This window comes from Miniopterus natalensis, chromosome 4 (genome assembly GCF_054644295.1).
Source record: "Miniopterus natalensis isolate mMinNat1 chromosome 4, mMinNat1.hap1, whole genome shotgun sequence".
In the NCBI taxonomy this organism is placed as follows: Eukaryota; Metazoa; Chordata; class Mammalia; order Chiroptera; family Miniopteridae; genus Miniopterus; species Miniopterus natalensis.
The window spans coordinates 23,601,898-23,616,900 of NC_142084.1; the positions used below are offsets into that span (position 1 = coordinate 23,601,898).

At 39.1% G+C, this 15,003-nt stretch overlaps 1 protein-coding gene across 5 annotated transcripts in view; it reads left to right on the plus strand.

The window, feature by feature from the left end:
* The window catches only part of RAPGEF6 (Rap guanine nucleotide exchange factor 6), a 186,207-nt gene extending 178,234 nt beyond the window's left edge, over positions 1–7,973 (plus strand). For all 5 annotated transcript variants that reach the window (XM_087816407.1, XM_016197093.2, XM_016197094.2 and 2 more), the window contains 3 exons: positions 1,210–1,712; positions 3,370–3,684; positions 4,600–7,973. In XM_087816407.1, the coding sequence (XP_087672533.1) occupies positions 1,210–1,712; positions 3,370–3,684; positions 4,600–4,625 (844 nt within the window). In that variant the 3' untranslated portion in view covers positions 4,626–7,973. The remainder of the gene's footprint in view (positions 1–1,209; positions 1,713–3,369; positions 3,685–4,599) is intronic.
* The last annotated feature ends 7,030 nt before the right edge of the window (positions 7,974–15,003 follow it).

Genomic DNA, 15,003 nt, shown 5'->3' on the forward strand with positions numbered 1-15,003 from the left:
ACTATGATTTTCTAGACCAGGGGTCAATCTTTCTATGAAACTTAGTAAATATTTTAGTTTTTGCAGGCCATAAGGTCTGTTTCAACTGCTCAACCTTGTTTCACCAGAGCAGCCTTAGACAGTATGTAAACAGACAGACATGTTGTGTCCTAATAAAACTTTACTTGCAAAAACTGGCAGAGGACTGGATTTGACCATGGGCCCTAGTTTGGTGGCTCCTGCTTTATACTATACATCAGAGGTTCACAACCTGTTGTTTTTTTTTGTAAAGGGCTAAATAGCAAATATTCTAGGCTTTGCAGGCTGCATAGGGTCTCTGTCTCAAATTCTTTGGAGTGTTTTGTTTTGTTTTGTTTTGTTTGAACCCTTTAAAATGCTTTCCTCCAGACCATACAAAATGATCCTATTGGCTGGATTTCGCCCATGAGCCTTAATCTGGGGACCCCTGCTGTAAATGATAGAATTCATTTCATAGTGGGGAGTTGGGAAAGTTGCTATTTACTTGGTATTGGACTTGGCTTATCTGAGAGGTACCCTGAAAGATAGGCTAACCTCAGAGGTGCATTCCTGTAGTTGGGAATTCTTAATTCTACCTGCATGGAGAGAACCTAGCATTATGTTAAACAAGAATAAAAAGTGTATGCTTAATTTTATTCATTTTAAGCTTCAGTTTTCATTTTCATTTAAAATCAATTCAAGAAAAATTCTAAGGAAATCTTGCTAAGTATTTGCTTTTCTTTTTTAATCCTCACCCGAGAATGTTTTTTCCATTGCTTTTTAGAGAGAGTGGGGGGGGGAGAGAGAGAGTAGAAGGAGGAGAGAGAGATCAATGTGAGAGAGACACATCGATTGGTTGCCGCCCACACGCTTCCCAACCCGACCAGAATTGAGCCTGCAACCAAAGTTCATGCCCTTGGCCAGAATCAAATCTGGGACCCTTCAGTCTGCAGTCCAGTGCTCTTAACCACTGAGCAAAACCGGCCAGGGCTCTTCAGTGTATGTTTCTAAGCTAAGTATTAACATTAATGCCAGTAGGTGTTTAGTGATGATTGATGATAGGGTCACTGTTTTCCACTAGGTTATTTTGGCATGAACTCTTGTGATACGTGTTCTGTAGTCTCTTGTACACATTTAATACTTGCAATGGGCAGAAGAAAGGTTTTCCAGTAAGCTAGTAAATTACTTTTAATTGTGTATCTTCAATTTTAGATGGACACTCTCAAAGCCATCTCTAATCAAGAGTTTAGCTGTCTCATCTTCTATGAGCAATGAAGAGATTTCTCATGAACACATCATTATAGAAGCAGCCGATAGTGGTCGTGGAAGTTGGACTTCCTGTTCAAGCAGTTCCCATGACAACTTCCAGAGCCTTCCAAACCCAAAAGGCTGGGATTTTTTGAACTCTTACCGGCATACCCATTTGGATGGCCCCATTGCTGAAGTTGAACCCTCTGACTCTGAGCCCTATTCCTGCCCTAAAGGCTGCTCTAGAACTTGCAGTCAGTGTAAAGGAAGCCTAGAGACTAATCAGATGAGGCAGAGTTGGGCCTCCTCCAGTTCTCTTTCTGACATCTACGAACCAAACTATGGGACAGTTAAGCGGAGAGTGTTGGAGAGCACCCCAGCTGAGTCATCTGAAGGCTTGGACTCCAAGGATGGCGCTGACCCAGCTTATAAAACTATTACTTCAAGTACAGAAAAGGGCTTGATTGGTAAGCTCTGTTGTGTCTTTTTAGAGATTGTGGCAAATGTCTGTGACATTTAGAGATTAAGTGGTAAAAATGACAATGGGGCAACTTGGTTTAGAATTTTATTCTTGATAAAAATCCCTTCTCTCACTTCAACCCTTCTTCCCTCTTCAAACAAATTATTATTTTTTTTAAGTTCATGATCTCTCAAGGGCTTTGGGACAGGTATTAAAGCCTGTTAAAATGAAAAGACTAATATGAAGGCATTTAATTAAGAGGGCAGGTTTATTTGTCTTGTTTTGTTTTTGAGGTATTTTTGTTCATTGAGGAAATACTTCATTACTGTGTAACAGTAATAAAGGGATATCCTCTTTGTCACATAAATTATTTGGACCGCAGTTGCTATGCATACAAGGTAGAAGCTTTCAACCTGATACTGTTAGGTCGTACAGGTGAGAAGGAATGTGATGAGGAAATCTGGAACATTTTTCAGTATACCCTCCTGGAGCATGTCATGGGTGCACTAACTCCTGTTCCTGGCTTCTATTCTAACCACACACAGCTGTCTTGGTATATTCTTTCAGTGTTTAAGCATCAAATACATTTTTTAATCTCTTCCTTGAATTTCTAGGTGACTGGGCAAGTTACTCACATTCTTCACTGTTGTCTGTCTGCTTTTGACATCCTTTCCATTCCCTCGGTTCATCCCCCACAGACGGGAATGGAATCCTTTCTGACCTTGATACTACATGCAGATTTTACTAACAGAGCTCTAGAAATTTAGTTATGGACAAACTTGATCCTCAAAAGGGAAAATTAATTTAGAGTTACTTTAATGGTCCTTTTTAATTTGTTCTGCTTATATGGAGGTATTGTTTGTTTTAAAAGTCACCTTTATGATCAAGAAATTCAGAGCCTTTTGTTGTGTGGGTTCTGTAGACTGGTCTTAATTTCATGGATCTTCCACTCTATCTAACCTATTTCTGATGCTTTTAAAGCTTTGCCTTAGTCCCAGGGTTTATAAACTTAGGGAAAAGAATTTTAAATCACCGTTATTTTTAGTGTGCACTGACAGAGAAACTTAATTTGAGATGGATTTCCTAAAATGATGGTTTTTTTCTTCTTCACTTAACTACAGAGCAAAAGTTTGAAGTAAGACCCTTAAAGGAATTAGCTCCTCTATACCAGGAAAATTAAAGTTGTTTATTTGCCAGAACCGACAACTTAGTCTACCCAGGAGTGCCATAAAACAGAGGTCCATATCTCAGGGGAAGGGAGAACAGCTTTAAATAGAGGGCCCAACAGTCATTTCTATGAAAATCCAATCAACATAGAGTAGATGTTTAGGATGGACTCAGTCATCATTGGGGTTGGTACTCCCTGAGGAGTTTTTCACACACTTCTGTGATATGAGGGCTGAACCTCGAAGGAATCTTGTCATCTGCCATCTCCTTCAGTTGTCTCATTCTATTTAATGTTTATAAAACTTAATGTAATTTATGTATTTTAAAAACAGGTTTAAATATTAAGTTTATTAAGTGTTTTAAAAATGTTTTTAATCTATCACTGCATATTCATTTTGTCCGTTTTTAAGTTGTTTTGTCGTCGTAATAAGTTTCAGGAGTTTTTTTAATTTCTTATATTTTTCATTAACATGTCCATTGCTTATTTTCCATGCCAGTGTACTGTGTCACCTCACCCAAGAAGGAGGATAGGTATAGGGAGCCACCTCCTACTCCTCCCGGATACATGGGGATTTCTTTAGCGGACCTAAAGGAAGGACCCCACCTACACCTAAAACCTCCAGATTATAGTGTGGCAGTGCAGAGGTCAAAGATGATGCATAACAGCCTGTCTAGACTGCCACCAGCTCTTCTCAGTAGCAACCCCATGGCCTGTGTTCCATCGAAGATTGTAACTCAGCCTCAGAGGCATAATTTGCAGCCATCCCATCCTAAACTAACAGATGTGACTGATGCAGATAGCGAAGCAGATGGTATGTTGACAAACTACCTTAATGGCTCTTAAATGAATTGCTGAACACTTTAAATGGTCTTTACTCTGGTATTTTAGCTAATCAGAAATGTTTTTGTGGTTTTTTAAAAAATATACTTTTATTGATTTCAGAGAGAGTAAGGGAGGGAGTGGAGAGAGAGAGAAACATCAATGATGAGAGAGTCACTGATCGGCCGCCTCCTGCACGCCCCTGACTGGGGATGGAGCCCGCAACCGGGCATGTGCCCTGATGGGGAATCTAATTGAAATCTTCTGGATCATAGGTCGATGCTCAACTGCTGAGCCATGCCAGCCGGGCCCAAAATGTCTTCTTAAATGCCTCAGAAGTCTCTGTTAAAAAAATAAATAAATAAAAATCTCTGAGTATGATGGTGTGTTTTTTAAATGAAAGAGGGCAAACTGCTTGATTGTGTGCCCAGTCCCGTTTTTCATCTCAAATGGAGTATTATATGTGATTGATAGCAGCTCAGTCTAAGAGGTGCTGGACATTGTTGGAGTCATGGTTTATATTAATGGACTGTAAACCATGGAAACTTGAGACTGGAAATATCAAAATGCAAAATTATCTGAAATCATGCTTTTGATATAGTTCATCTTATTAGCAAAACCCTTCATTGACTTTGCAGCTGTGGTTTGCTTTGTTTAAAATAAATGAAATTTTATCCTTTTAAACAATAGAGTAATAAAGTAAAAAGTTATGAAATTCAAGTTTATTGTCAGCTTTCAATGTGATCAGAACTCATAAATGTTATTGCATGAAAATCTGAACCTTGATAAGATCATTGGGAGGATTTCTTTGTTGAAATTGACTAATTTTGTAACAGATAACTAGATTGTTAGTTGATATTCATGAATATGCTCATCTGCCACTTAATTGTATCCTTATTATTTTCAGAAAATGAACAGGTTTCAGCGGTCTAGCCTGTGAATGACCCATTTGACATCTGCTGAAAGTCATAGAGGAAGGAGTGGGCAGAACCACCTCATGATTCCACAGGCCAACAAACAGCTCGCTGCTGCTCCTCACCCAGAGGTTTCATTCCCTGTACTCTGAGCAATGCTAGCCCTGAATCATGCCTCCTTCATTAATCCCTGCAGATGCGTAGTTTCCTCAGCTATGGATGCTGTGCCTGAATACGTCTTCACTTTGCACACCACACCTGCCTTGGGACCACAGTTACTAGAACAAATCCAAGCTTCCTCCCCATGTAAAATATTATATCACTTTAGATTTTTCTTTAACAAGTTATTTTTAAGATAGTAGTCATAGTATTTTCAAGCCAGAGCTTGGGCTAATGGACAAATTCAAAACATCTGCCAATATTGAGGATATTCTTGTGTATTTTTAAAGTAACTTATTATTTGAAGTTTTGTGGTTTTGTTTGTATTTGGGAGCTCTCATTAGCTGATGTTTATGTTTGAGGCCATAAAACTGTCTCTGATCTAACCAAACAGAAGTCATCTTTACAGAAGGAAATGCTTGATCTGTACAGACTTTAAGGATCTGCGTCACCAATGCAGTGTCGGGTCTCAGTCTAAGTGGACTAGGAAGCCCTTTGCGGTTGAGGTGTTAGGAAGGAAAATACTCCATCTGCTGGTTTTGATTTGGAAGGCCAGATAAAACTGCCACTGGTTTCTTACCAGTCCTTTGGAAAGGGAGGGGCAATCCTAATTTCCAAAGAGTGAAATTTTTATGTTAAATAACATGTATACCAAGTCTTTCTGAACTGAAAGTCATGCTGCATCTAACTGAAAGTATAATCTGTAAGTAGAGAATGGGTTCTAGAGCATCCTACTCTATAGAAACCCAGAACTAAAATTTTCTCAACTCAGATATGGAGTTCTTTTTTTAAGGAAGTGTCTTTATTGGTGGTGTGACCCTGAGGATGAATTTAGCTCTGGGCAGTGTTCTGCTGCACCCCTCCCATGGCACAGTGTGAGACCAGCTGATCTTACAAACCTGCAGCTCCCAGCTGCCTGCAGTAAAGCAGGCTCACTAGCTCATGAAGGTATATAACTGGTTGAAAATTTTGTTGGGGTAAACAGGAGCTAGAATTATGGAAATAATTATGTCTTAGTTCCCAGCCTGGCCCTTGACTGGAAGGACATATACTTTTTAAGAGCCTGTTGGGCATGGCACTTTTAGGTATTTATTTAAAATTAAAATTTTAGTGATGGTTTAGTGGACAAGCTAGACTTTCCACATTTTTACAAATGAAATACAATGTATTCTCAGTATCGTTTAAATTTTTTAATTTGTTTTTAGTGTAAAGGCAAGTGAGAGCTTAATTAATTTCTGTGACTACCAAAAAAAAGAAAAAAGCCAAAGCCATTGATGTGCACTACCCAGATCAGCTTGGAGCCAAATGGATTTACCTCGGAGTGCTGGTCCATAGTAAATGTATAGGGTTGAGTGTTTGTGACTTCCTTTCAGGTGTGTTCTCGTTTTTCCTAGCCATCTCGTCCCTGCCTCTGTCCCTGTGTCCTGCCTATCTCCTTCATTTTAAAATCATAAATCAGTTCCAAGTGGTAGATGGCAGTAGTCTATCTTTTCCATCAAAATGATTGTTTCTTCATTTTAGGAAAAATAGCATGTCTGAAAAATTCCCCTGGGCAAAATAATGTTAATCTAAAACCTAAGCCTTAGAAATGAACCCCAGGTATGTTAGAATGAGGCTGGTTGGCTCCATAGCTTTCTGGGTCCATTGAAATGGAAAGTAGCCCAGGGCAAAATTCCTGGTTTGAAAGTGACGCTGTCGTGATTTTGCCTGTAAACAGTCATCCTCTGATCACAGATTTTTCCTTCACTGACTTGCACAATATTGTTTTCATGTCCAAAGTGAAGATATTTTTGCTATAACCATCTTTTCATCGAGTTTGGGTATTTATTCTCACCATTTTTATATTCATTACCCCAGAAAAATGTGCTGTTTGCATAGTGTCTGTTTATTTAGCAGGTCTTTCAAACCAGTGGGAGCTTTATACACCTTTGTCCTTAATGGTGTCAGTAACATAACATCTTGCACAGAGAGTTGGAGGCTTGTGGTTTTGGACTTGCACCTTGTAGCTGCCTTTGTTTCATCTAAGCTTAAACTGTGAGTATTTGGATCGGCTGATCACATTGATCAGGAACTAAAGCCAAATGCTTTGTAGTATGATATGTACGTTTCCCTTAAAAAATCATGGGTGTTTTGGTTTCATATTTTATTTTAGGCTACATTCCTGCCTTCTCTGTCACATGACAAGAACAAGAGAAGCCTTAACCTGTATTTGATCCAATTTTAAATACCCCTTTGCTTTTGTTTTTATTTTATAAATTTATAACTTTAATAGACTCATGCCCTCATCCCACCACAATTCTGAATCTGCCAGGACTATTGAAGCAGTAAATCCATGGTGCAAACTTTTGCCAAATAAGTTTCAACACAATTTCTTCATGATAAAAGATTTGCAGAATTAGTAAATCCAACATATACTTCCATAAAAGTTCATTGTAATTAATAGATTCTTACTTCCTCCAAATGATTACTTCCAGTGTGATTTTGAGGGAGAAAAAACCTTAAGTGGTTTTTCATGAGGGTGGTAAATTTCATATTGTTTCACCTGCATAGCCTCCTGGAGCATCTCTCCAGGCTGGAACTCGGCAGTAATCGGGGGTTTCCAAAATAAACCTAATTTTTATAAAGTGTTTTCTCCGCTACAGAAAGAACGGAAGTTTCCTTGTATATTTAAAACAATGATTGTTATTCTGATATATTTTAAATTTCTAAAAAATGTGATACTAAAGTAGATGTATCCCTTTAGAATTACCTCAAAGGCTAGAATGAAGGGAGAAATAAATCTTCAGAAAAGTGTCACAGGACATTTTCAAATTTAAACTTGAACCCCAGCTCATCTTTAGCTTTTGTTGTGCTTTTTTAAGGCTTTTTTATTTTTGATACACAGAATGCAGTTGTACTTGATCTTTTAAAATTGAAACATGAACTTCAGCAAGAGACAAAAACAAAACTGCACAGTCATAACAATCTAATAGCAATTATACTGCACAATTCAGTGATTGTAAAGTATCCTGTAACAAGCAATGTTTGTCTCCTATTTTGATACCTCTGAAACTTATGTCTTTTAGAAAGACGGTGCCTCTGTATGCTTTTTGTATTTTTACTGAGTGTAAATATTTGTTATATTTTTGGTTAAGAGAATGTAAAAGTACCATTTATTATTATCATATCTACTAATACATTGGTGAAATCAATAAAGAATCTACATTAACCTTCTCTGCACTTTATTGCAAATGTTTCAGCAGCAGATAAACTCAGAGGGCCAGTCTACGACCCACAGTGGTCCGAAGGCCTTATTTTTTGTCTTCAGAGAAATTCGAATGGTCCAACTATAATTGACTTTATAGTATCTGTAAAGCACAAAGATACTGTTTCATTTTTTAAAAGTGTGTTTGATTACAAGCTCAATAACACTGGCTTAAACCCTGTTGGGCTTGTTTTTCTCTTAGAAAAGTCTCAGGTAGACTGATAGATATAGTGACTCCACAGTGTTTCAGGGATCTGACCTTCACACCTTGGAGGCATCACCAGTGTTTCATGAAGGAAGGGCTGGGGGAGGGGGGGGTGCAAATGAGTCTTTTTTTTCTTGGTTAATCCTTGCCCAGAGATAGTTTTCCATTGGTTTTTGTAAGGGGGGGACGGGGGGACATTGGTTGGTTCCCTCCCACCCAGCTGGGGCCTGGAATCAACCTGCAACTCAGGTACGTACCCTTAACCAATTATCGAACCCTCAACCCTTTGGTGTGGGGCCGACATGTTACCACTGAGCCACACTGGCCAGGGCACAAGTCTCTCTTTTTATTAGCAAAACAGGTTTTCCAGAAGCTTCACTTGGATATTTCTCCTTAAGTCTCACTAGTTAGAACTGCATCACATGCCTGTTAGCTGCAAAGAAACATGGGAAATGAACTTTTCCGGCTGAGCAGTTGATGACCCCAAATAAAAGTGGGATTCTTTTTAGTGAAGCAGGAAAGAACGGGTATTGAACGGGCGTCCACCTGGGCCTCCCACAGCACGCCTATTGCTCCTTTAGGAAGCATATGTAAACCAGGCAGTTTCTTTTATGGGATCAGATCTCAGGACCTGGAAAGAAGGGAGTTCTGCTTTAGTGGCCCTTTCTGAAATCCTCCCAATCTCCCCTCTGTACCCAGAGAATGGTAAGGCTTCTGCCTCCTCCCAGTTCACCCCTTCCCAACACGCAGCAGGTTTTCCCAGGCCATTCTTCCCTTGGCCGTCTCTCCGCAGTGTCACTAGTTCATTCCTTTATTTGGAAAATACTAAACACAAGTGTAGTAGGTTGAATAATGGCTACCCCAAAATACAAAGTCCTACTCCCTGGGACTGGAAATGGGACTCTGTTTGAGAAAAGGGTCTTTGCAGGTGTCATTAAGCATTCTGAGATGAGATTCTTTTGGATTATGTGGGTGGTCCCTAAATCCATCACTAGTATTCTTATAAGAGACAGACAAAGGAAAATGACCGATGCAGAGGAGAAGATAACGTGAAGACTTCAGAGATGTAGCCACAGAAGAAAGAATGCTGCCAGCCACCAGGAACTAGAAGAGACGAGATTCTTCCTTAGAGCCTGCAGAAGTGCCACCTGCCGACACCTTGATTTGGAACTTCTGGCCTATTCTCTTAAACCACCCAATTTGGAGTAATTTGTTACAGCAGCCCTAGGAAACTAACACACGGGACAATATTTGTCTGATGTTTGAGGACCCAGAACCTGGACTAAGGGATGTGGTGTCCCTAAGTACACCTTGGGGACCCCCTCAGACTACCCTCTAAAGGCATCTGACTAAACAGACCGGCCATCCCAGAGGCTTGCTCTGTGGCAGCCTCAGTTCACAGAGGGATGCCCCTGTCCTCGCCAAACTGGCTTCTCACTTTGCTCATTGCAGACATGCTGGTGAGTGTGCACTGGTGTCCAACTGTGATTTTAATTTTAATTTTAATTTCCATAATGACTGATAATGCTAAGCATCTGTTCCAATACTTATTGGCCACTTAGATATTCTCTTTTGTGAAGTGGCTTTTGGGGTCTTATTTGTTGCTAGAATGTTGAAATACGATTGTTTTATGATGACCCTGTATTTAGCAACCTTAATTCATTTATTCTAACAGTTTGTAGATCCTTTTTGCATTTTTCTATATGTTGATATTACCTGCTTGTAATGACTTTTCTTTCCAGTCATTTTGCATTTCATTTCCTGCCGTATTGCACAGGTCAGATCGCCAGTACAGTGCTGACTTGATGGTCAGGGTGGAGTTCATTCGTTCCTGATCTCGGAGGAAGTTTTCAGATTACACAGTTAAGCATGATGATTACTATAGGATTTTTGTAGGTAGTCTTTTTAGTAATAGTTTGGAAAATGGATTTTTGTCCAGTGCTTTTCTTGAATCTGTTGAGATGATAGAATTATTTTTTCTTCTGTTAGTGTGGTGAATTGACATATTTCCTAGTGTTAACCCCTCCCCATCCACTGCTCCCCCGCTTCACACTTCACTTTCCACTTTGCTAGAATAAATTCTATTTGGTCATGACATGTTATTTTTATATCTCTAGGTTCATTTTGCAATGTTTTGCTCAGGGTTTTTGCATCCATGTTCAAGAGAGGGATGGTCTGTAATTTGCTTTTTTTTATAATACCCTTGTTCAGTTTTGGTATTAATATTAAACTGGGCTTGTGGAAAGAGCTGGAAATTGTTCTCTGGAAGTTTATGAAAGATTGAACTCTGGCCATTTTCACCTCCCTGGAGTACCCCCTGTTTCATTGGCTCTGCACCACTGCAGAGCTCTGCCTGGGTTCACCCTCCCTTGCGTGTGGCCTGGAAGTTTCTCCAGGCAGATCTGAGCAGGAGTAGGTCCCATGCCTTCTTGTATCTTGTGCACTCAAGGATTACTGTCCTTCAGCGCCTGATGTTTAGTGTCTTAAGTAGCATTGTTTTATATATTTTATCTAGTGTTTTAGATACTTCAGGAAGGAGGGTCGAGTGCCTGTTGCTCCATCTCACTAAATAACAGAAGCAGACACTCATCCCCCTCCAAGGACAATCGTAAGTATACAGAAGGTTAGAACAACACAATTAACACACTTAACACCTGGAAAATATACATTATTTCTGGGTTACAAAGTTAAGCCATAAAGAAATGATTAACAAATTTCAAAGAGTTCGAACTCTTTTTTTTTTTTTTTTTTTTTTTTAATTGTATTTATTAACTTGAGAGAGAGGGAGAGAGGAAGGAAGAGAGAGAAACATCGATCTGTTGTTCCACTTATTTATGCATTCATTGGTTGATTCTTTCATGTGCCCTGATGGGATCAAACCCACAACCTTGGTTTGGAGGCGACATTCTAACCAGCTGAACTACCAGGCCTCGGCAAGAGTGAATTCTTATAGCAAAGGCCCTCTGCAGCAGGATGGAACTAGAAATTGGTAACAAAAATTTCAAAATTTGACAGTTAAGTAATGTACATCCCAATAACCCAGTGGAAAGCAGAAATTAATTTTTGCATTGGCAACTGTGAATTTTATTATGTAGACATGTAATGTGGCATGCATCTGTACAAGCTTTTCAGGCAGTGGTCTACAGCTAGGTTATGAATAATAAAAAAGCATAATTTTCTCTCTCATTTTATTATAATGAAGTTTAACAGTACAGAAAAGTCACATAACCTTAGTAGGTCAGATTTCATAAACCCTGCAACATGAACTCTAAATATATTAAATACTGTTACACATTCAGACTTCCAATATACAGGTACTTGGAAGGTAGAAATTATTTTGAACTGAAGGAAAATGAAAATATGAGCATCAACATTTTGGATGCACTTACAGCCATACTTAAAGGGAACTTTATAGCCTCAAATGCATATCTTAGGAAGTAGAAGGGCTAAAAATGAATTAGCTATATAACATTCTTAAGAAACCAGAATAATAACCTCAAATTAAATTCAAATAAGTGGAAAAAAGTAGCAGAAATGAAAATATAACATGCAGAGAAGTATTAAAGCAGATATTTTAAAAGACTAAAAAAATTGCTAAACTCTTGGTGAGAATGGTCAGGGGGGAAAAATGGCAAAACCAATGTTAGGAATGAAAAAGAATCACTATGATTATAATCACTAAAGAGATAAAACATTTTGAATAAATAAAATGTAGGTGAAATTCATAGGAAAAACACAACTTACCAAAACTATAAAGAAGGAAAACTTGGCCCTGGCTGGTGTTGCTCAATGGTTAGAGCATAGGCCCATGCACCAAAGGAACACAGGTTTGATTCCTGGTCAAGGACATGTACCTGGGTGGCAGGTTTGATCCCTGCCCCCAATTGGGCTCCTGCAGAACAACCAGTCGGTGTGTCTCTCATCAATGTTTTTCTACCCACCCACCCCTAGTCCCTCTTCCACTCTAAAAAAAATCAATGGAAAAAATATCCTCGAGTGAGTATTAACAACAAAAAAAAGGCAGGAAAATTCAGAAGTCTTGTAACTATTAAAGAAGTTGAGTCTGTCATTTAAAGGCCTTTCCACAAAGAAAGTTCCAAGTCCTGCATGGCTTTACCTGTGAGTTGGAACAAACACAGAAGTAACCTGATTTTTTTTTTTTTTTTTTTTGAGATTTTTTAAATTGATTTTTAGAGAAAGAGGGAGAAACATCAGGGATCGAGGCTGCAACTTGGGCATGTGCCCTGACAGCCTTTCAGTGCATGGGATGACAGACAAAATCTCAGTGATGGTGGGGGTTTCCTAAGCAAGATCTTTATAAGAAAGCATTATAAAAGATAGTGATTGATATATTTGACTATCTTAAAAACATGTTCATCAGCCCTGGCTGGTGTGGCTCAGTTGGTTGAGCGTTGTCCCTTGCACTGGGAGGTGCCGGTTTCATTCCTGTTCAGGGCTCGTGCCCAGGTTGCAGGCTCGATCCCCAGTTTAAGAGAAAAGGCCTAGAGTTGAAAAATATATTGTAATTTTTATTTCCTTCAAAGACTTAGCCAGAATATATAAAGTACCTCTATACACCAAAAGAAAAAGCACCCACTAGAAAAAATGGCACAAGACCTAGAGAAGTACTTCGTAAAAGAGGAAATTGACCGGTGAACACGAAAAGGTGCTTAACCTCATGATAGAAAAACTGCATAGGTTTGGAACTGACGATGGGGAAGTGTTCGAGGTGCTGCCCTTTATTTGGAGTGGTGGCCGGTGATCCTGGGCAGAACACTTACAACTTTGGAAGAAAAAAAAATTGGGGCTACAAAAGGTTATGGTAAAGTTACATTGGGGCCAGCAGATGGCGCCGTGCTACAGTGTAACTCTGCCAGGGTCTTTGTATCTAAAAAGGTGAGAGCAAGGTCGTTTCTTAGCCATTTTTCCAGAGAAGTCTGCAGCCCATAGTAAAATTTTCCAGGAGACTCCTTCACAGAGGTGATGAAACCAAAGCATTTCCACACAGAAAATACAGAATTTTAGATAGATTCTGTTTGGATAATCTTTGAGTTAATGAATGGTCAGTATGGATAAAGCTGTTTCCTAATACAGTGTTTGTACTTTTGGACATAGGATTTGGGATAGTGTTGGTCTTTTCCAGGCTCCTAAAGGACATGTTCCAGGAAATACAAATGGCCCAACCATGAACAGCAATGAAAAACAAGTAATATAAGAACCAGTCAAAAACTCCTGGCAGCTGCATATCTGTTCTGACTACTGGTATTTCAGGTCTTTTTAACTTTGGCCACTTTGGTGGTACATTGTGTTTTTTTGTTATGGTTTTTGTTTTCATTCCCTGATTATTAATGGGGTTGAACTTTTCATATTTGTGTAGTCCATTTGATTTCTGCTTTTATGAAATGTCTTTGTTTTTAAGTTAGTGATTTTTAGGGGGGGGCAAGATTTGTTGTTCCACTTATTTATACATTCATTGATTGCTTCTTGTGTGTGCCCTGACCAGGGACCAAACCCGCAACCATGGCGTATCGGATGACACACCAACTGTGCTACCTGACCAGGGCCTATGAAGTGGCTTTTTGAATCTGTATTTTTCTTATTGATTTGTAGGTATTCTTTACATATTCTGGATATGACTCCTTAGCCAGAGACACCTATTGCAGATGCCTTTTCCCACTCTGACTCTTCTCCCGCTGTCATACCCCTAATGGTGTCTTCTTAATTTTAAACTAGGCAAATGGATCACTTTTCCTGTATGATTAGTGCTTTTTTGTGATCTCTTTAAGAAGTCTTTCCCTACTCCAAGTTCATTAATATATTTCTGTTATCTTGGAAATACTTTTGTTTTGCCTTTTAAATTTAGCTCTAAAATATCTCTGGAATAGATACTGTGTGTAGTGTGAGGTAGAGGTCAGGTTTCCTTCTCCCACCTCCATGCTGTCCCTGTACCATTTATTGAAAAGGTCAGTCCTTTGTTCTGCCCTTCAGTGCCATCTCTCCAGGAAATCAACTGCCTGTGTATGTTTGAGTTTGTTCTGGGCTCTGTATTGTTCCATCAGCCTATTTTTTTTCCCATTCCCTAGGCCACGTTGTCTTAACTCTGTATTATAATACGTACTGATACCTGGTAGAGAAAGTTCTCTGACCCTGTTCTTTTTCAAGAATATGTTACCTATTCTTGTATCATTGCATTTCCAAATGCATTTCCATTGCATTGCATTTACCACCAGCTTCTCAACTCTCACACATAATTTTGAATGAGATTTTATTGAAATTTTATAAAACTTTGAAGGAAATTAACATCTTCATAAATTTAGTCTTTCTATCTGTGAACCCAGTTATTTCTCCATTTAATTAGATTTTTCTATTGCCCTCACCATTTTTTGGGGTTTTGTTGGTTGGGTTTTTTTTAATTTAAGGGCTTTTATATTTTTCATACAAGATTTTTTTTAAGTGTTTGGTGTCTTTTGTCTTTTCCTGCATCATTGAGGTATACTTGACAAGTAAAATTGTATGTTTTTAAGGTGTACAGCCTTAGTCCATTTGGGCCGCTTTACTTGTCGCAGCCGTGAAGGCCGGGAAGTCCAAGATCAAGAAGCCGGCAGGCTCAGTGTCTGGTGAGGACCTGTTTCGTGGTTCTTAGATGGTGCATTCTCACTATATACTCACAGAGCAGAAGTAAAGCATCTCTTTTATAAGGGCACTAATGTCATTCATGAGGGGGTCACCCTTATGACCTAATCATCTCCCAGAGGCCCCCACCTCCTAATACCTTTGCGATTAGGATTT